Here is a 22110-nt window from a genome sequence, read left to right as displayed (position 1 = left end):
TAATGAATCCAATGGGTTTACGAACAAATGCATCTGAATACTTTTGGATTACTTCAAAATCACAGTTCCACAACACAAGTTTTCATTTAACATTTTTCAATTGAATGAAATAACATATGCAGTTACTGTAGACAGAATGACCCTTACAAAAATAGCAGTGGCACATACTGTAATCATTGATCGAAGTTCAAATCACTGCAGATGACAGCAGATGTTTGAGGCTGAAGTGAAGGTGATATCCAGGGATGAGAGGCAGTACTGGAGGGACTGCTCCTGGTGGAACCCTCCACGTTGACTCAACACAGTCCTTTATACTCAAAGTAAACTCCACTACACTGGCCTAAGACATCCTGTCTATCTGACGTGCAGATGTGATTATTTTTAAATGTAATTTGGCCTGATATACAATTTTTTTGTAATCTGATGAAATAATCCCAATTATATGTTTTCCCTAGAATTCAGAAGAATTATGCTGTACATTAGGGGCCGTAATCTTAAGTGTTACCTAAAGAAAGCCCAACCCGCTCCGTGTGTCATTACTGTTGTAAATGTAGCCCACGCAGAGTGATAGATGCTGCAGATGTCGTGCCCTTCCCTGATACAGTCAGAGAGAGGTCATGCTGTGGAGGTATGGTGCTGCCTGTTGTTGTCGGACAATGGAAAAGGACAGAAGAAAGAGTTTTCCCATCATCATTTACACCAGATGGGTCGCTGATGATCACAGACTTCAGTGCACATCAACTAAATCGATTTTAATCATTACTTCCCTCTGAATGTGCAGCACAGATGCACAGAGGAAGTAGCTTGCAGCCAATGATATCAATGAAGAGCCTCCTACAACACATGCAGTTACCCTCAAATGGCGATCATGATGAACCCGGCCCGGATTAAAAAGTAAGAACGTTGGCCTGTGAGGCAGTTTGAGCTCATTTTGCGGGCGCGTCGACATTCTGATTCCTCTTCTGTAGGTCGTGTTTTTAAGCGTATATTTATTTCGAAACTGCATTTGAAGTCATCAATGATAACAACAACAACGAGATGCAGTGGGAATACATCAGAGGCATTCCAATGAGTACAAAGAACAGCCATATACACACAGCCTATAAAAAGTATTCACCACCACCTCCCCCCGGACTTTTTCATGTTTTATTCCCCAGGAAAAAAAAATAAAACTGCACAAAAAGTAGTCTGTGGTAAAGTGTGGGAAAACTTTGGTCATATTTATAATATTGTTTTGTAAGTATTTCTGTAGAGCATGAAATATTCATGAATAAGTAAGCAACTATAAAAGTTTAAGATCAGACAAGAAGGCACCCTGGAAACAGAGGCAAGGAACAACTACACTTCAAATTAAAAGCAGCCAAATTATTTTTTGTATGCAAGGACATACATCACCTTTCATTAAATGTGCTTGTGTCTCTCATAGTGAGAAGCTGATGAAGTAAAAGAAAAGAAAAACGTTTGTGGGGGGGAGGGCTTTCTAGTGAAACCAAAAGTTGTAACTTAATGTATTTCAATACATTAAGTTACAACTTTTGGTGTGCTTTTGGTGTGCTTAGAGTACAGGAACATCTGTTTCATACTTTTCATGATGTGCAATAACTTTAAAGAGGGTAATTGTCACCTCTATAACCAGATTTCAAATCAAATATAATTTGTAATATGATACAGATGAGTTGGTGGATTTGTGTGTGTATAATTAAACACTGATCATAGTTGTGTTTTTTTGTTCGTGATACTGAATATTTACTGAACAGTTTTGAGTGGTAGTACTTTTTATTGCTTTTGCCTTGTTTTTATCTGACAACCTCACTTTCCGTCCGCATAAAACATGATATTTGTCTTGAGTGGCTTTTCTCCAGATGGTAATGTTCATATGGTGCGTTAGAATCTTCTTTTTCACCGATGCTGGGATTTGTTTTCACGACCTAAAATATCCCCAAACTCGCCTGAGTGAATCCTCAGCTATCTCAGTACACACAGCTCTTTCCCCACATCTTTTTAGTCCCTGTGTTTGATTCAAAGAGCGAGACACAGCCGTACTGGAGGAAAATGACAAAATACACAAACTGAGGAAAAACTCGTGATGAATGAAATCGTTGTGTAATTACTCTCCCTGCGACAGCTCAGAAAACGTCAGTAATGTTTTTCTTGTGTGCCCCTTAAAGTACAGAACGCCTGATATAAGAGACAGATCCAAAAATAATCAACCATTTTCAACTTTTTGATCCAGCAGGGACGTGACTCATGTTTCTATATTCTTACACGAGACAAGCGTCACCAGTCGCCACCCCAGCCATTGGATGAAATGTGCTGCTGACGAAACCCACCCGCAGCCAGAGATTGTAGAACTCTCAGCATCCACTTACTTTAGCCCCTCCGATCTGACACTGATGATCGGGCTACAAACACAATCAGGCTGAACACCTGCGGGAGTCATTGTAAGGTATATTTAATTTGACGTCATTCTCCAAGAAAAAAACAAAACAAAAAAAGCTTTATTTCCTCTTTCCTTCTTCAGGTTTAGTCGTGACTAATGATGCCCTCTGGTGTTTGTTGTAACATAAAAGCCTAATTTAACACAAGCTACAAAAATTGAACTCAAACTTTTAATTCAATTGTTACTATATGCAGATAATCCTCTGATCATTTCTGTCTGTGTTCTGCTCTCGTTCCTCTTCTCGGTCATGTGAAGGTGTCATTTCCTCCACAACCGGAATTCTTGTCTACATCTTTGAATTTTTCTTTTGCAGGCCAGAAAACCAGAGACTAGCTGCTGAAGTTTCCAGAAACAGATGTATTTGACCTGAAATCACTTACGAAGATGTATCGCACATAAACTCCACTGATTAATAATGAAATAGAATGGCACCCAGAAGGGCGCATACTTCTGCCATTGCCCAACAGTCTCTTTTAAATCCATTCAGTGTAAACTAAACAGCAAACACAGCAATCTCCGTCTCACTCTAACTTTTAAATGACCCGTTAACTGCTTAACCATAATTTAAGTTTCCCAGGATACCAGCCACATTAATACGCCTGTTTTATCAACATCTATGAATTATTCCCCACTAAATTGATGGAAACAGTAAAAAATAACTTTCAATGTTTTTAAAAAAAAAAATAAAAAAAAGTAAGGAAAGGATCCACACCAAAAGTTAATGAGGTCTACTTTGTGTAGTGACCATCCTCCATCCAAGATTGGTAAAAACAAACAAACAAACAAACAAACAAAAAAAACCAAACACTTTGTTTGTGCCATCCTGCTCACAAACCAACCGACCAAACAACACTCGACAGTGGTGAGAACGCAACCTCTTGGTGGAGGTCATTAATTAATTATTCTTCATTGATTCAAAGTTCCAAAAAAAATCCCAGAGGTGGAAGCTACTCAGAGTTAATCAAATGCAAACGGCTGCCCTGTACAGTGCTGCTCTTTACAAACCCTTTGGAAGTTTGTTACAGGAATGAAGGCGGCCTGAGCTGGGGGATGCTTCTCCTTCTCCCACCCAGAGACAACAAAAGCTTGTGTGTCTGCGCTCCAGTGAGTCTGGATCCCTCGGCTTCTATTACCCCTAAACCGCTGTCTTAGTCATTTATATACAGCCTGTACTGAGTTAGCGAACTTACAAAACATTCTGGTAATCCCACAACTCTGGTATCTTCTGGTGTTTGTGTGTGCACATGTGCGTTGGCCCACAGAGACGGACTCCCTGTAGGGCCACATCAGTAATAATGAACTGTGTGGAGAGCCAAGAGGCCCGTTTCTGTACTGTAACTTCATCCTCAATGAGAGGGTCAAGCTCGGCAGACTGTTTGATGGTGCACTTACCGCCTCCCTTCCTCACCGCCTCTTGGACATGTATGTGGAATCTATTTACACAATAAAATTGCACAGCAAATACAAATAATACAGATTTATGCCAGTAATCCTGTGAGCAGGCACTTAGGCGCTGCTGGCAAGTCCTGTCCCCGGTGTGAAATTAATTGCTGCGAAGTTGTCATGCCAAATATCAAAATCTTATTTTCAAATCAGATCTACACTGTCTTAAAAAAATCAGAGCTGTGCCGAGCCAGGCAGAAAATAATCTGTAACATCACACAATCCATGAAGGACACTGATTTTCACTTTGATACTGTTTGATGTTGTTTGATTTTTGTTTGTTTGCTTTGGTGCAAGTCTCCTCACATGAGTCGTGTGTGTGTGTGTGTGTGTGTGTGTGTGTGTGTGTGTGTGTGTGTATACGTGCAGCGCGTACCCCCGCGCACAAGTCTGAATTTTTGGGGGACTCTGAAAAATGGGGTATGACTGCGGAGCATCGGAAAAGGTTACATTTGGAAAACAAACTATATGACAATGGCATTCTCTTTTGATGCCGTGATTGGCAATCTTCAAATGCAGCCCAACAAAGAGGAGTAAAGAGGGAGAGACAAAGGGAAGGCAGAATTGAAGTTGTCAGCTCGTACCTGAGTTGTCCCAAACTATCCCATTCTGCAGCCAGTGGGGGTTTCTGTCAGTCGGAAGCAGATTCTACATTTCTTCTTCCTCTGTCACTGCCAGTGCATCTTTCTCTCTCTCTGGGACTGTATACATCTCTGGGTCTAGGGCAGGAAATGACTAGGTTGGAACACAGTGGGAGGACGAGAGGCAGACGACAAACATATATATATTAAAATCATTCACAATTTCCAGAGGAGGGAGAAGTAACCGGCTGAAATTAAAGGCAGTTTTTGATCTCAGGAGGAGAGAAAACTGATGTATGGATGCTGAGGAGGAAGCCTGTCTCTTTTGTATGACTGCACAGTGTTCCAGCGAGCATGTCTGAGAGCCATTCATCTTGAGCCTGACCTGCTGTAGCATGTGATGCTGTTTTCTATTTGTTTGCTTTGAAGGTCAGACATATATATATATATATATATATATATATATATATATATATATATATATATATATATATATATATATATGTATATATATAAGAAAAATCTCCCAAAAATGTCCTGACATGATGTAGAACAAGACAATGGTCTGATCTCAGGTGCAGTCAGGCCTCTCTTTAAGGCACCTCACCATCCTCTGATATGAAGCCTTCTGTTATTGTTAGTACGTTACAATAGCATTTCCCAATTCACATCGCGGCGTTCATGCCTTGCTTCTTCATAATGTCATACCCATTTTCTGCTCCCTTGCTCGCAAACCACATATTCATGCACAATTTGACATAATAGCAGAGTTAAAAACATGAAATTATAAGGTAATGTCTCACCGAGGGCTATAGTCACATTAAAAAATGCTTTCCCTGTGATCTGTAAGATTGCCACTGCAGAGAAATTTAATAGTTGGAGCATAGCACCCCCTGCAGGCAGGCATTATTCCTTGCCAATAATACCCTCAAATGCTTGGACTGAAGCGGAGGCTCTCATTGTTACCCTTTCACTGCAATTACAGGCCTTTCTACTTTGATTGGTGGGTAATTGAATTGGTTCGGGCCTGTATGATTTCCTTCCGAATTTGCCACTCATAGTCCAATCTTGGCACCACATCAGACAAAGCCTGTCTCCCAGTAATTAAAGACGCCAAAGCCAGGTGTAGAGCAGGGGAACTAGGGAACCATAGCCAGATGAATGGGACTGATTAGGTGTTTAGTGAAAATGAGATTTTCTGGCTCAAAGACAAAGTGCAGCCTCTCACTTGGTGCTCCGTGTTCAGTGGGGTGGCAATTGACTGCTGCTGATGAGGTACATGAGGTAAAGGCCTGAAAATGACTTCCTGCATTCAGGGCGGTTACAAAGGAGCCGCGGTGGTGTCAGAGTCTGAAGTGAAATCTGAGCGGCACATTTCAGGCATGAAACAGGCTTTTAAAATTGAACTTATATGGAGAAATAGAGGATTTTGGTTCTAATTAGGCAGAAAACAGCCTGTCCCAGATCAGTTGCCGAGATAATGAAGCACAGGGAAGATCGGTGGAAGTACAGCTTTAAAATTTCATGGGACGCTGAGACACAAGAAGTTGATTTGAGTTTGGTCTGAGGCAGTTTTAGCTCAGCGCTGACACTGCATCTTGCAAGGTAGTTTACCTGTTCATCACAGAACAAAATGTGTTTACATTCAAGGAAAAAGCACACGTTTCGTTTCTTGAACCTAGGAACTATAAATGTAACACTTTATCAAAACCATCATGAATAAATGGTAAACTTTCAGGTAATTAAACATTAGTTGATGGCTTTATAAACAAATTATTAAACAACTGTTTATTATAAAGTTGCAGTGGCTGTTTATAATACTTCGTGAGGGTTAATAAATAGTTAATAAAGCATTGGTTGTTAACAATGAATTAACTATAACTTAAGTTTAATTAAACATAAATTCATCATATATTAATAATGGTTATCATAAAACATATCTATCAAATTAAGCTGCTCTAATGGCAGCAAAAGCCCCATCACAACGACTGGGGCTTTTAACTCCATAGTCGTCATGCCGGTGTTCAGCGAATAAGGTCAAAGAATCCTGACAGCTGTGGCCGGGTCAAGGTCAGCGTACTTTGAGCGGTGGATGTACGCCAGCTGACTGAGTGGAAAATGAGAGTTTTTTCTCCCTTCATCGAGACCGGAATGGATTTTAATCAACACATTATGCCAGTTGTTAATTGCTTTTGCCGCCTGCTGCTAAAATAATTTGCTACTTTTTTATTGTAGTAGTAGCCATCTGTTTCAAAACACAGGGACAGGATCAGGCCCGGACCTGGGGTGGATGTTGACATGAGATACAGGCGGCTAATTTGCACTGCCGCCACCTTATTTATGAGGCTAAGAATGTGCGGAGTGGAGGGGAAGATTCACAGCTCGGATCTAAACCGGGGGAGCCCGCAACGTGGAAATGTCTCTTGAAAAACATGTAAAGGGGCCTTCATTCATCATGTAGTCATGTTCCAGAAAGGTAAATGACTAGTCACTACTGTACAAATGTACATGTCAGACGATCTCGTGCATCTTTTGAAATAGATGTCACTTTGGCCTTGAGGAACAATGGCCTCCTTATGAGGCTCACCCTGCTTTAACCCCATGTTCACGTTCCTTAATTGCTCAAGGCTGCAGACGTCCCTCACTCAATAATGTCTCGAAGGGACAATAGCCATGAGGAGCTCAGTGAGAGAATGCTTTCACCCCGCTTCACCTCATATTTACTCTAATCAGTCTTACTGTTAGGGTTAAAAACACTGGTTGTATGGATTGAGTACATTGCGTCTGCACTCGCTCCTCTCTTTAGTCTGCTCTCAGGTCTTTTGCTCTATATCTACTTTTGTGATGAGCGAAGGAGTCCAAGACGGATTTTGCTCTGCGTCTTTGTGTTTTTTGTTTTACGCCCAGCCACGGAAAACGTGTTTAAGTGCATCGTGCCTGCGTCTGACTTCCAAGTTTTTTCACTGCCAAACGTTGAATATCCTTATATCTGCTCTTCGGGAGAGGTGTCAGAATTTTGCTGGCGAACAACAAATCAGATCGAAGGGTCATCACGAGGAATCGAACCACCTACATCTCTGTGATTTTTTTTAAAAAACAGCAGGCGTTTACACATTCAAGAGCAGTCACACCTCATTTCTGGTTAATAATCAGACTGGTCACATCCTCTCTGTGTGATATCTCAGAGGTACAAATTCAGACTTTCTGGAGGAGGGTGACAAGTGTACTCCAAATGATATCAACTACCCCAAATTTCCTCCTTCAGAACCAGATTTTTAATTAGCTGCAAGGAGAGCCATCAACAACTGCAGCAGGCATGTAGAGTACGATTTCCTTTCCAGCGTCTGACATCCCTTGCATTATTTTCATCGGTGTGCGGCGGGCTGATACTGCAGTAGGCAGAAGAGGCATTTTGTATTCTATGTAATGCTGCCACGAGGGTTTGGAGGCGACATCTCAACAGGAGGGGACCAAACCATCAAAGCCATCATGTACTTTAATTACAGGTAATCTCAACTCAGAGACACTCTTCCACTCCCTCTGTTCTTCAGAACTTCCTCCTCAATTACCAAAGTGCCTCAATTAGGCCCTAAATAAGCAGCGGACATGCACGAGGGAGAAATGGGCAAATTACAATGGTGAGGGTAAAAACAACAGGCCCTGTAAGAGCCAGTGTGATGCGGAGGCAATTAAAAGACAAAAAAGTGTTCCACCACGCAGGGCGAAAATGAGAAAAAAGAGAAAAAGACCTTTGATGAGCCAGTTCGGAGCTAAGTGGAGCTTAAGAGGCGACGGTCAAGGGGAAGAAAGAGCGAGAAAAAGAGAAATTAAAGACAGTTGATTGGCAAGAGGGCTGATGTCACACTGTTTCCCTACAGGACCATATGTCGGGGGGAGCACTCAGTCATCGAGAGACTGGAATGTGTGAGTAAGTCATGATTTCTATAGAGCAAGTGGGCGTCCCACCGGCAGCTGATTCTCTACACTCTCTCTGCTTCCCCTCACATTCATTATCCGGCCAGCCCCATACACACTCCATCAACTGTGAAACTTACTGGGCTTTTGAATGGACAAATGAAGACCCTGTCTCTTTTAATGGGCTAATTCTGTGTCTAACAAGGAGAACGCTTAAGCTGCAGCTGACAGTTGAGTGCATTAGTCAATTAGCTCAAATCCAAGCCGGAGCAATTGTGTGATGAATTAACTAGAAGGAAATACACCATCAAGGAGCATAGAGAGTAAAATTAGAGGCTAATGCACACACACCTCTGTTTATGTGTTTGTGTTTTGTGTGCGGTTGTGTGATGTTCTCACACTGGATCAAATGCATTCCATTCTGTGGACAGCAGACTCACGCTGACCTGGATGGCTGGTCGGAAACTGAGCTCATCTAGATCCGCAGCGAGCTGCACATGGCAGATGACAGGACTGTCATCATTGTCATCATCGGGCATCGCAGGGAGATGAAGAGAGTGGCGGGCAGCACCAGGATAAGCAATGACTCAACAGAGAAAGTATGTTGAGGAGGAAAATTATTCCTAAAAAAAAAAAAAAAAAGAAAGAAAAAAGAAAAGACACTTGACAGCTTGTCAGGGCAGCTCAGCATGTATCCAGGAGAGGGCAGTGTTATCCAGAGAAGGGGTGGGGAGTGTTTGATCTGAGCAGATGTATGTGAGGAGAATCATTAAACAGCATCTGTCCACTCAATTACCCCCTTCGTTAGTCTAATCCCACATCTTTTTTTAACTCATAGAGGGATAATTAAATTCCTCATAAATTGAATTGAATTGCTGTGTTAAACAAGTCATGATGAAAGGGGGGCAACAGGCTTTCTAAGGGAAAGACTCAGGACTTGTGTTAAAGGTTCTCACTGTAGATCATGACCAGCATTTAAAACATTATAGAGAGCTGGAAAAGTGCCAGAGAATTTTGGTTTATTGTGAAGCCAAAATTCCAGATGGAAAAATCTGTTTTAAGCACATACTTAGGGATATAAATTCTTCTGACCAGGTATTCTGTTACGCAAACGTAAAATATTGTCTGCCTCATGAAAAGTGGGGTGACGTTCGATGTCAACCAAACATTTCTGGAGCTTAACATCAAAACAGTGTTGCAGCGTTCTCCTGAACAACTGAAGCAGCTGGGGACTTGTTTTAAAATGTCCAAAAAAAGTCCCCATCTTGCTTCAGTTGTGTGCTAGAATGCTGCAACACCGTTTTGCTGTGAAGCTCCAAAAATGTTTTGTGGACTACGAAACTCAATCCAACTTTCCATCAGCATCTGTGTGCAGAAATAAAGATTCAGACCCTAAAGGAACATTAAATCCCACAGTTCATCTGAACAATTCAAAATTTTACTAATTAGGATTAATATTTTAACATGTTATATGTATGTTATCACATTGGTAGAGAATGAGCTCATGAATAATAAAGTCCCCTTGGAGATCACATCTGCATCCCACAACTTTGATCAACCCCACCATTTTTTCTGAGACATAAATAACGATTGGGGGAGCAAACTTATCAAAACACTTTCACCACATAAATCAAATTAATTCAACTTACTTCCACTCAATACTTTCCCCCAGGTCATCCATGCCACTCCTGCAGTGAGGCCCACCTCCCAGTTTGAGAAACACTGCCAGTTTTGTGGTCACTTTGGAAAAAAGTCCACACTACATTCCTCTACAAAAAGTATGTTGAGTAATGTAAAGGAAATGAAAAGTGACAATCATTTTGCTCATAAATGCCTCAGCAATGCAGGCCTTTATTAGAATAATTAAATACTTGATAAAGCTAAGGATTTATAATAATTTACAAAATATTTCATTTTTTTTTAACTCCACACAAAAACAAAAGATAGATCTGACTTTAAATTACATTCACAGTCATAAATCTAGAAGTTGCTCAAATTTCCTTGCTCCAGCAACAAGAACATGGGGCCTGGTTTAAGTATAAAGTGACTATATGAAAAACGATTATTTGTACTATTCAATACTGAAAAGACATCATCTGAAACATGGATATACAACATAAGAACAAAGACTAAGCATTGACATGGAAGGACATCAAGAATTTTTGAAGCTGCATCAACACAACTGACATGAAACAGCAGAACAGTAGAAAACACACAGCAGCAGCTTCGTGGTTTGTTTTATGAATGTAAAATGTCCTTCCCTCTCACAGTCTGCTTCAGTATGTGCCTGCATAGAAAAACTCAGCAACCATAATGAGTGGAAATCACAGGGGGTAAGTAATACCTATCCCAGACGTAGGAAAATGTCACTGTATGCTCAATGAATATTTCATGGAAAGCCTGCACAGCCTACCGTACTTTCTGAACAGTTCTGAACCTGGATAAGAAAAATATTATAAAAAGCACTGTTTCCACTGATCTGGGGAGACCAGGAGGATATTAAATGACTGGGAGTGAGCCAACAAGCTTCCCAACTCATCTGTAAAAAACGGCAGGATGCGCTGCGCCTCATTCGCTAAATGTCGATGAGGTCGTCGCCGCTCTCGTCGCTCTCCACAGTCAGCTGGCGGGTCCACCACTTCTTCACCTCGGAGCCTGAAGACGCCTCGTCGTTGACGGGGTTCATCTTACACACTATGGACTTGACGCTTGTGCGACCTGACGCAACACACGCAAAGAACAGAGAATTCACAGTCTGACTCTTGCATTTCTATCTTTCATTTTTACAATTCCACACAGTAAAGGCGCTGACTGGTTTTAAAATGGGATGTATATCTGAATACGTTGTCTGGATAATAAACAATCTGATCTTGCCTTTGCATTTACACCTGGTATTTTTATTGTGTTCTGGTTATCCTCATTGAGAGTGGATCTCTGTCCTCCAGTGGAAAAATGGCACATTTGTTATATGAGGTGGTGAACATTTCTATCCCAGACCCCCTTAAACAAAAATAATTTTGTGAGTTTTAAGTTAGTATGTTTGTTCTTTTAACTGACTAACTGTGAATGAATGAATTACTTTCTATAATATTAGGCCCCGGTTTTCCTTGGCAGAGACACAACAAAAGACTTGCTGAAGTTCAAATGCTCTTTAACTGAATGTCTTCTACAGAACTGTGCCACCTGCAATAGATAGTATAGAGAGGCTTACACACCTGCAGGCAGCCGCCACTGTCCCAGCTTCCTCTGTGGTCTCCCCAGGTCTGACGAGTCCTGCCTGTAGCCTCCTCTGTCTGACAACGTGGGGCTCAGTAGCTGCTGGAGACCACTCATCTAAACAAAGAGGACACATCCTTTTTTTCACCAGTGCAAGTGCACACCTGCAGATTATACGATGTGCTTTCTGCATATCAAGCTGTGAGCACGTGTGAGTGTGTATGTGGTGTTGGTATGGATGCAAAGTTTTACCTCAGGCTGCGAGGGGTTGTCTGGGTTGTTAGTGTTGTGGTCTTCACTTGGCACAGTGGTCTCTATACTGGGGGGGTTGAGGAAGCGGCTCAGCTCCTGCTGCTGGCTCTCTCTCAGGCTGTGGATGATGCTACACGACTGCTGCTGCTTCTGCAAGCACACAAGGATGTAGTGTGGTCAGTGTGTGATACTGTAGTGAGTGGAGACTGTTATAATCTGACAATCAGTGTGTTTTCTGTCGAGAGACTAACCGCCCGGATGCGTTTGAGGCACTTCTTCAGCCACATGCGTATTGTCTGCTTGGCAACCTCTTCTTCAATGGTGTACTCCAACTGTTCCCTGGCCAACAGCTCCTCCAGCTGGAGAGACTTTCTAATGTCCACTGAGCGATATGACAGCATGCTGTATAACACACACACATACACACACACAGCCAAATGAGGGACATATTTAGTGTCTGCATCCTTAAAATGAATGATTATTTAGGCTTTTAATAAAAAATACAATGCCGAACAGAAGCAGGACCCAACAAACCGGATCTAACTGGACACTAACCCCAAGTTATATGTTTTCAGGCACAGGGAATCAAGGTATTGAAGACATTCAGCCTAAATTTCTTGGACAGAGAGAGCAAACATTTCTGTTGCAGCTCCCCTTAGATTATGGGATTGAATGAACAGGTGTATATTTACATTAACATAGTTCCTTGTGGAGATATAACAAGACAGTTTATTATATTCTTTTTGCATAAAAGATGGTAAAGAGGGGTATATAGCTCAGCATGGATGTCACTTTGTGTTAAGGGTCACCCATATCAACAACATTCTGTATAACCATAATTATTAAACTCCAGCGGTATAGGTTCTATGAAATTCTTCAAATACGAGAGGATTTAGAGTTGTTGTCTTTAGAAGACAAATTTGTATCTATTTTTGCACAAGTCGACATCAGTTATCTTGGTGATTGTCAAAGAGAACAAAACAAACTTTAGAGACCCCATCAACACCAAAGTCTGTTTGGCAGTATGGCTCAGGTCAAATTTTAACGTGTAATTTGAGGCCCAACGTACTGTTAGTTTTCAATTAACGTACATAAAAGAGGTCAGCTACAGTTATCATTATCATAAGCAGCACAACATTATTAAAAAAAAAAAAAGCCCCCAAAATCGAGCTAATTAATGGCTTGTAAATTCAGATGGATTTTGATCAACTGTCACTAACTCCATTGTTCACATAATGGCGCCGATAGATTTTTGGCCCTTTATCTCAAATACTGCTACACTGTATGTACATGAGGTGTATGTGATATTCAGTGGTCACCTGAGCACATCATGGAAGGTCACGTCGCCTCCACTGTGCAGTCGCTCCATCTCGTAGCACATGTGCTTAAACAGCAGCTTGTCTTTGTCCAGGTCCACCTCCAGCCTGCCTCGGAGCAGACGGAGCAGGAACTTCACCCTGGACGTGGGGATAACGCCCTGGGGGAAACAGTTGCAAAAGTCAAAGGGTTATTAAAGAGGAGCTGACTCAAGTCTATGACTAAGCTCTGGCCAGAATCTCAAACATTTAAGATTTACTGCATGCTAAACAATTCATTTAATTTAATATGATTTTTTACTCTGTTGCATGATGTCTTCTTTTTTTCAAGCATTTTTGGCTGAAACCTCATATAGCAGACTCAACTTAGGATTTATGGTGCGACATACAAATAAAATTCACTTAAAGAGTCTTCCTTAAACCTAATATTAACACATTTTCTTTTCAGGCAGTGTGTTAAAACCCCTTTTTGGATTTTTTGGGGTGGTTAGGGTCAGAATACAGGAAGGTAAGGGCCTCTGCTTGTGTATATTAGAATTGCACATGACTGCACAAATAATTTCAAAAGAGAAGGTTACAGTACACCAGGGCATCACAGAAAAAAAAACAGGAAGGAGGTCTACATTTTTAATCCAGCACCCACTCTATTTTACTCTAATTCCTATTACTCAATGCCATAACTTCATTCCCCTCAGCACATCTCATTAGCTCTCATCCTGCTTTTCTCCTCTCTATATTATCCATGGCTCACAGCCATATGATCGTCTTCCTCTCCCCTCCACTGTGTCCACACACCTCTCCTATCGCTAATTTTCTCACCTCCCGTTTGTCATCCACCATGTTCCAGATGATTTGGAAGTGCCTCAGGTCATTATAGCTCAGCAGCTGGTCCTCCTCAGTGGAGTAGAACAGGGAGAAGTTCTCCACAATGATGGCTGCAGTAATAGCAAGAGATATTAATACTTTCAAATCCAAATATCCCATAATTGCAGTATCCACAGTTTGTTTTAAGATGCAATCCCTTTGACTTCACTTTTTCACTTGATTCTGTTGTTCACTTTTATTTTAGACAACATTCAAGCTTCCTCTACTTGCTCCTGCCATTCTGCCTGCTCTTTTATATGAGGGATTTTGTGTTATTTGGAGGTAGTGAGTGGTGATTCTTACATCATAGTAACAATCTGTGTTTTATGCCTCACTGTCAGTGTCTTTCCAGAAAATATTACAACCCCTATGGACGTGAATAATACACATATAGTCCACAAAAACAGAGAATACACACTGCAGAATCCAATGATTCTACAAGATATGGTCTGGTCCCTGTCTAAGACTCCTTTAACTCTTCAACTCCTTTCCTTTTTTGAAACCTAAATTTGTCTCTGGAGAAATTCTTTGTTTTCCCTTTGGAGAGATGACAAAACTACACATAAGTGTGCTTTATGAGCGCTAGAGTCTTGCATAACCTGCGGCAGAAATAAAATAAAGCCCTTGCTGTTGCCAAAGGAAAGTTTGTTATCCATAAAATGACTCTTACTTTAATTAAATATTGTGCCTAAAATGTAAATGGGTACCTTGTGTGAACTTGTTTTCAGCCTGAAACTGAAAATAAGTTCCCATAATGTTCCTGTGTGAAGAAGGTTTGGTCCCCACAATTCCATTAATACAAATAGACCTATACCACTCACCTACTAGTAGGTTGAGCATGATGTAGGCTATGATTACATAGAAAGAACAGAAGTAGATAAGTGCCCCAGCGTAGTTGCCACAGTCGGTCTCCCAATATCGATGTTTGTCTGGAGTACAGAATGGGGCCTGCACCTGGGGACAAAAAAACAAACACGTGTTTTGATGTATGGGCCATCAAAATGAAAATCCTTATATTACTGTAGAAACTGGCTCAACAGCCTACTAAAAAAAAAAAAAAAAAAAAGTCATTTTGTTTTCAACCAAAAAAGTTGGGACGAATGTAAATAAAAACCGTACGTAAAAACAGAATGCATTCATTGTCAAATGAACTGTGTTTAATGACAAAAGTTAAACTAAGCGTTCCAGAGCCCATGTAATAATCCTCTTTATGCAAGCATGTGCTTCACAAAGTGGTGAACTCACCCCATCCCAGCTTGTGAATGACGAGATGAACACTAGAACTGGGATTTGAAACTGGATCCAAAGCACATATGGAAGTGGTTTGAAATGCAATTTAAATGTGATTTCTACAAATGCATCTCAGGCTTGATGCTCTGCCCACTCATATCATATTTCAAAGTGTCTTTTGTGTCACTTGCAGCACGACACACAACAGTGCTGTCAAATCCAGAGAGATGAAAGTGCATCAGAGTAGCTGAGTACCTCTGTGAAAATAAAGGTGTAGCTGAAATAAACTTCCTGCTCTGTGTCTTAATAGTGTGACTGTTTGTAGATCGGACTTCCATGTTGGAAAGCTGCATCACCAGATATATCTGTGATGTGTGGATGACAAATTGGAGCTGATCTCTTGCAAATCATTCTTGACACTCATTCAATAAATAAACATGACCATGATACTATCACTTGTTACCTATTAACCTGTTTGTCTGTGAAATGTTCTGTGACACGTTCTCAGTCTTTGTGGTTCTTTCCCAACATGTTGACACATATAGCTGGCATCAAATTCTGAATTATAAGCAATAATATAAGCATATGTTTACAGAAATACATGAATGCATGTCAAAAAGGATTCAGAAATGACTTATAGTTATGTTTCATACAGCTTCCAAAATGTTTTGGAATCGCTTTTGTACACAGTGAAACCATACATGAAGCCATGTTAGCAGTTTTCTATTGCTAGAGAGCAGTTCTAGTCCGGCTGTCTGTATAACTGATGTTAAAGTAAATTTGGATCTGGGCTCCACAAACAAAAATCTATTTAATTGCCTTCATTGAGTTGTAGGTAGCGGCTGAAAATTAATGTGAGGCGACCCTTTCAACACAAAGAGGGGGATGTAATCTAGAGCACAAGTAGTTGGCCTGTTCTTTTGTTTGTAGGGATGTGTGTTTGACCTGTAGCCCATCTTACCATACAGTCATGCATGATTTTATTCCAATCTTCCCCTGTGACGATACGGAAGAGAACAGTGATAGCCTTGCCCGCGGTGGAGAAGTTGGCATGCCTGCAATCAGACAAAATAGGACAACTCTATAAGGATAATTTCTACTGTACAGTGGTCATCAGTAGGAACAACTATTCATTATAAAAATACACTGTGTGGTCAATTAACAGGAAGCTGAATCCTTACCGGTTGATATTCTCTCCATATTTGACAGTTCCAAAAAGAACAACACCAGCAAATGCATAGCATAGGAGAAGGAGGAACATGCCCACAATGATGAAGAAGCTCTTGTACATGCTGACTACCACAGTCAGCAGCAGCATCTTCAGTGTAACCTTTAATCATAACGCACAGACAGATCAGAGGCATATTTTGCTGCAACAAAACACAAACTTTTTAGGAAAATCACACTAAAATGAGAATGTTCTTGCACAATAATATACTTACATGCTTCCCACATATCGTAAAGAATCTGAAGACAATCACACAGGTGCCCATCATGTAGGTATATGCATTCTGGAGGGGGTATAATGATGAGTTATTAGTGTATACTGACTTAATTAGAAATATCAAAAAGTTCCTTTAAATGTGACAGTGATTTGTCTTACCAGTAAGGAAAAGTGCAGGACTATCCAGATGACACCCAGCGATGTGACCAGCAGGTCATAGCGATTCCGCCTGCTCTGCCAGTAACCCGCTGGAGACATGGCTATCAGCTTCATGGTCACCTGGGTAACAACACCACTAAGCAGCATCAGACAGAGGTCTACACCCAGAGGAGGCAATCAAAGTTAAACCTTGAAACTGACACATATGAAGACAGCAGAACAGGCTCACCTCCAGTACAAATATAAAGGTGAAGACTACTGACATGGTGGCAAGAGGAAATGTCACTTGATCGTCTACGTCCCACTGAAGAAGAGCAGATTCACACATAAGCGTCAATATGACAGTTCATGTTTTATTTATTTAGCAGGATTTAATATAAAACACTTACAATACAAAAGAACTAAACTCAAATATGTTATTCACAGAAAATGTAAACAAAATTAACAGGAAGCCTGCACAAATGAACTGAGTGTAAAACTTATATGAAGCATGTGTCTGTAATGCATTATAAGGCATTATGAACATAACTATAATCCGTTAAAAATGCACCTATAGCCCTGTATTATCTTTTTAAGCACCCATGAATATCTACAATTTGTTATAAAAATAATAATAGCATATATTACATCAGTGCTTGTTAAAAAGACAGTTTTACAGCATTTGGGTGCTGTTTTTCATTGACTTTATCTTCTTTCTTTTCACTTTACTTGAAGCAAAGTATGATCACTTATAAGCAATAACAATAAGGATCATAATGTGTTATTAGTGATTTCAATGTATTTCAAATCTGAGGATTTTAAAACACAATGCATTCTGAATATTTATGGCACTATGGTGCATTATGATTATGTTTTGAACAGATTGATGGCTATAAAGCATCGGGAACATTAATTAATTATGGTTTATGATTATGGTGATTCAGTGCTATAGGTGCATTTAAACAAATTATGTGCTATAATGCATTATAGACAAGGGCTTCGGAAGTGTGTCACTGTGACTGCATGATGCAATATTAGTATGAGGCTTTACCTTGACTGACAGCAGCACTGACTGTGCCAACACCAGCACGGCAATGCCCCGTTTGAAGAAAGGATGTTGAGTGATGTCGTACATCTTAGCCCGGAAACCCCCGTTTTCTGCCATGCAGAGAGATATCCAGAGATTTATTGTTTATTCCAACATTTCAATATAGTAAGAGTGGCTTTCTGATCAGGTTAGGTATTTAATCTGAAATGTTTGAAATGCTTGAACAGTGTCAGCTGCTGGTGCTCAAATCTGTGAAATCTGTGGTACCCCCTACTGTCCTGCAGATGGCGCTCATGGACTGCCTGGGTGTTCTTCTCAGTGTGATAACTCTGATGCAGGTTGAACAGGCAGACTTGTCTCTAGACTGTCAAGGGAAGTTTAAAAAAGCGCCACCACTGAGAATGTGCTTTGCAGTTTTATTCATTCTGCATACTGCATAGGGAGGTAACTGTTACATCACTGCCTTTAAAACTGTCTTTCAGTATGTCCTAACACATAAACTGATTTATTCTTTATTTAAAAAGGAATGATGTTATTGGCCATTGCTGAAGCCCACTAACTCTACCTAATGATAAAATATAAAATAATAAAATCCATTAGCCATTCTGACTACACAATTGTTAAATCCCCATTTACACGCACATGCATTTTATGTCCATGCTTGTTTCATTTGTCGGCATTCTATCTTTGGGTTCAAAGAAAGCTGTAATATTTTATCCTTGTCACAACAAATTCTCCTTGTTGAGAACCATTATTACGATCGTCCCTTACTTCCACTTCAAGTAACTCAGTTAAATGAAGATGAAATACAAGTTAAAAAACAGTAAATTCAATGGTGGGATCTGTGATTACATATGATGGCTGACCACAGGGACGATTTTTGCAAGTGCTTTGAGAGGGAGCGTGTGAGTCAAGGCCAGCTCAGTGCTGTAATGATCTGCCAGTGGTGAGTGAGTGGCGCCAGAGCTGAGGTCCTCTGGATGGGGATCAAAGTCAGGTTTGAGACTGCTGGTGTCAGCGGCACTGCTGACTAAAACTGATGCCATTGATTTCCTGCTGGTTCTCAGCCGCAAGTGTACTAACAGGCAATTTCCCACAATGCCTCAGAGGCATTTCAACTATTCTCACGACCCTAATCACAGGAAGAACAGTAAATGCACAGTATCCCCATGTTGAGATGTGATCAACAGTTTGTTTGTGTTTAAAATTAAACTCAACACTGATCCAGATACTGCTTGTCCATGCAAGTAAATTTGGTGTGGATAAATCTGGTGTAGCAATATAATCGTTTTGTCAAACAAATTTGCTTTATAAGGCTGTGACATGCGTGATTCAGTGTCCGAGCCATTTGCATTATCTGTTCTCCTTTTATAAATGCTGCCAGTCATCATTTGAGTGTTATGATGCAACCCTTTCAGTCACCAATCCTCAAAGAAAAACAAGGACTATCAAACATGGATTAATCATGCAGATGCCACTTAACAATGCGGAGACACACACTGCATGATCGATCAGGGAATGACTTTCATAATGCTGTGCTTGATACGCCATCACCAAAGGATTTGGTGAATTTGTTTGTGGTCTATCATCAGCCACAACAGCGTGTTTGCAAATGTGTGTCATCATAGCAAAATTTGGCCCTGGAGAGAGGAGCAATATTGAGTACTTTGCCAGTTGTTCACGTCTGTCTGTCTGTGGACAGGTTTTGTCAACACAATAGCATTACAATTGTGCCAGATGCAGTCACGAAACTTCACAGATGTGTATTGTAGTTGAGATCAAAAGGAAGGCTGATTTGAAAAATAGGATGTAAAAGTAGTGTCAAAAGTGTCAATTTTTTCAATACATATTGATTCTGGATATTTAAACCGTTTCAAAAATAATTTTCAGCAGCATCAATACACATATACCAGTTGCGCTTTTGCTTATCCTGAAGGTGAGCTGATGAGATAGATGAGAAAAAGAGAGTGTGTGTTTGAAGAAATTCCAGTATCATGCCAACACTACAATCTAGTTATAAATACTGAGTAGTCATTGGTCACAACAAGAATATTTTTTGTGTGAGCACCTGGGCGGGGTGGCAGGTGGAGAGGTTGGGCTATTTTCAGTCGACTCTTCAGATCCTCCCACCTCCTCTGGTCCACTGTCAGGAGAGCAGTGCCCTGACAATAGGAGACATGACATGCTTCAATGCTGGAGGTGATCTAATGGCTTTACCACCATATAGGGTACACACAGATAGAAAACACCCTGAAAAATCATCTTAAAAAGCTGGAGGTTGTATCTGTGAGTGTGGCTGTTACCTTGTTCTCGTTGAAGTTTGCAATGACAACACCAACAAACAGAGTGAGTCCGATCATACAGCCCAGAAACACAAAGACATGGATGTAGATACCGTGGATCTGCAGAGACAGAAATATTTAAACTGTTGTGTTGTGGTAATGTAGGAGTCAGTGGTGAAAAAGAAAAGAATGGTAAGGTGAGGTTGGGTTCAGTACCGGTCCAACGCGGTGAATAATGACATCTCGGACCTCCACCCAGCCTTTGAGCGACAGCACCTCAAACAGAGCCAACATGGCATTTCCCACATTGTCAAAGTTGAAATTACGAGGGTTGGCCCTGGAGAAGCACAGAATGGGTACATCAATCTCTGGCTGTAGTGAACAAAACAATCTTAAATCAAGCTGGAATAGAAAAAAAAATGAGCAGCTGTACCAGACTCTTGGTACCCAGAAACCAGGTTTCTTCTCTCCAGGCCTCAGTTTCAGGTTGAGGTTTTTGGAAACGCTGACATTTATTCGGAATATACCATGACACTCCTCCTGTAGCCAACATCACAGTTTACAACACAGCATTAGGACAACCATTTGAACATAAGGTAAAACAGTATAATAGATAAAATTACTGGGGAAAACTAGAACTCATCTTGGAAAACCAATTTGAGCACTAAAAATGATATAGAAATAAGAAAAAAATATTATAATGACTCTTAAGATAGCTGTTAAAAGGAACCATTGGATTATTAATTTGACAGGGGAAACTTTTGCTACTTGTGCTTCTCTGTAGTGAGCAAGGAATGGTAGGGGGGTAGGTTTAGTGAGGAGATTGTTTCTTGCTGTACCCGTTTAAGGATGTGAGGGTCGTTGCACTTGGCGAGCTTTCCGGCAAACAGTTGAACCCCGAAGCTTGCGAAGACCAACATTAGTGTGAGGAGTAGAATGGAAACCTGCAGGAAAATCAATCAGGAGTTTAAGGCAGGCAGTTCAACATAATTCAAGCCTGTGAGACTAGAGAGCAAGCTAAGGATGTCAGACAGCTGTGGATGTAGAGACCTCAGATGGGAAAATCCAAGTTGGACTCAGAGAGAATCAGTTAGTATTGTGAGGTACTGATAACATAATAAAATCCTCAGGAATGCACAGCAAAAGGTAAACAAAACCTGGAAATGGGCAAGATTGCCATAACAACAAGAGCACACATGAAAGCTTTTTAAAGCATGTCATAGTTTTTCAAACAGCTAAAAGCTTTTGTATGCCAGTCCTATCATGGTAAGTAAATTCAATTTAATGTGATAATGAACTGAAGTGATACATAAGGAAAAAAAACTAATTGGGTAATAAGGAAAACAAAGGTAATGCTTTATTTTTTCACTTAGTCTTCTAATTATTTCATACATTTTCTCCCAATCAAGCGGCCAAAAGTAAGATAAACAGTGAGAGAAGAGCGAGCTATGTTATACACTTTTACAGGGATTAACACAAATTGCAGTTTTAAGTACGATGCCCATTTTCTGTTTCTGGGACTGAGCAAATGTACTGAATAATTTGGTGGTGGGGATTTGGAAAATGGTTCTTCTAAAATTCTACTCATTTGGGAACCAGACGAATCTGTGAGCTCATATTTGATCTGATCTGGCAGATGTATCCGGCCACTCTCTTTTTTGACAGATTCAGGCCAATCACGACCATTTATCTGATATAGGTTTCAGACATTGACTTTATACACATTCTGTGGTTTAAGATGATGTTCTGTGAGGCATGTCATTTGAGCATGAGTAGTACATTTCCGATGTATGAAGAAAGCTAGAGGTAAAAGAAAACTTTAACTTATTTAATCTTAGCAGTCCACTAGTTGCTGAATCTTCACTCATGTAAGGCGAGGACACTACTGCACTGCTTGTGTTTCATTTTAGCAAGACACTGTGTTAACTGGCAACTTTTGGT

General features: G+C 40.5%; 1 protein-coding gene across 7 annotated transcripts in view; it reads right to left on the bottom strand.

Annotated features, from left to right (window-relative positions):
- Positions 1-10317: 10317 nt before the first annotated feature.
- nalcn (sodium leak channel, non-selective) overlaps positions 10318-22110 on the bottom strand; it is an 88672-nt gene continuing 76879 nt past the window's right edge. For 4 of the 7 annotated variants that reach the window (XM_037109423.1, XM_037109424.1, XM_037109422.1 and 1 more), the window contains exons 30-47: positions 21009-21113; positions 20603-20709; positions 20386-20506; positions 20191-20289; positions 19956-20049; positions 17891-17997; positions 17090-17164; positions 16861-16980; positions 16700-16768; positions 16439-16587; positions 16219-16312; positions 14849-14981; positions 13983-14098; positions 13167-13324; positions 12099-12249; positions 11848-11997; positions 11595-11712; positions 10955-11097 (exon numbers count right to left, since the gene is read on the bottom strand). In XM_037109423.1, the coding sequence (XP_036965318.1) occupies positions 10955-11097; positions 11595-11712; positions 11848-11997; positions 12099-12249; positions 13167-13324; positions 13983-14098; positions 14849-14981; positions 16219-16312; positions 16439-16587; positions 16700-16768; positions 16861-16980; positions 17090-17164; positions 17891-17997; positions 19956-20049; positions 20191-20289; positions 20386-20506; positions 20603-20709; positions 21009-21113 (2109 nt within the window). Of the gene's footprint in view, positions 11098-11594; positions 11713-11847; positions 11998-12098; positions 12250-13166; positions 13325-13982; positions 14099-14848; positions 14982-16218; positions 16313-16438; positions 16588-16699; positions 16769-16860; positions 16981-17089; positions 17165-17890; positions 17998-19955; positions 20050-20190; positions 20290-20385; positions 20507-20602; positions 20710-21008; positions 21114-22110 lie in introns of all 7 variants that reach the window. The other 3 variants (XM_037109421.1, XM_037109426.1, XM_037109427.1) reach the window with 1 other exon arrangement.

Source organism: Acanthopagrus latus, chromosome 9 (genome assembly GCF_904848185.1).
Source record: "Acanthopagrus latus isolate v.2019 chromosome 9, fAcaLat1.1, whole genome shotgun sequence".
Lineage (NCBI taxonomy): Eukaryota > Metazoa > Chordata > Actinopteri > Spariformes > Sparidae > Acanthopagrus > Acanthopagrus latus.
This window is presented reverse-complemented; position numbering and strand designations above follow the sequence as displayed.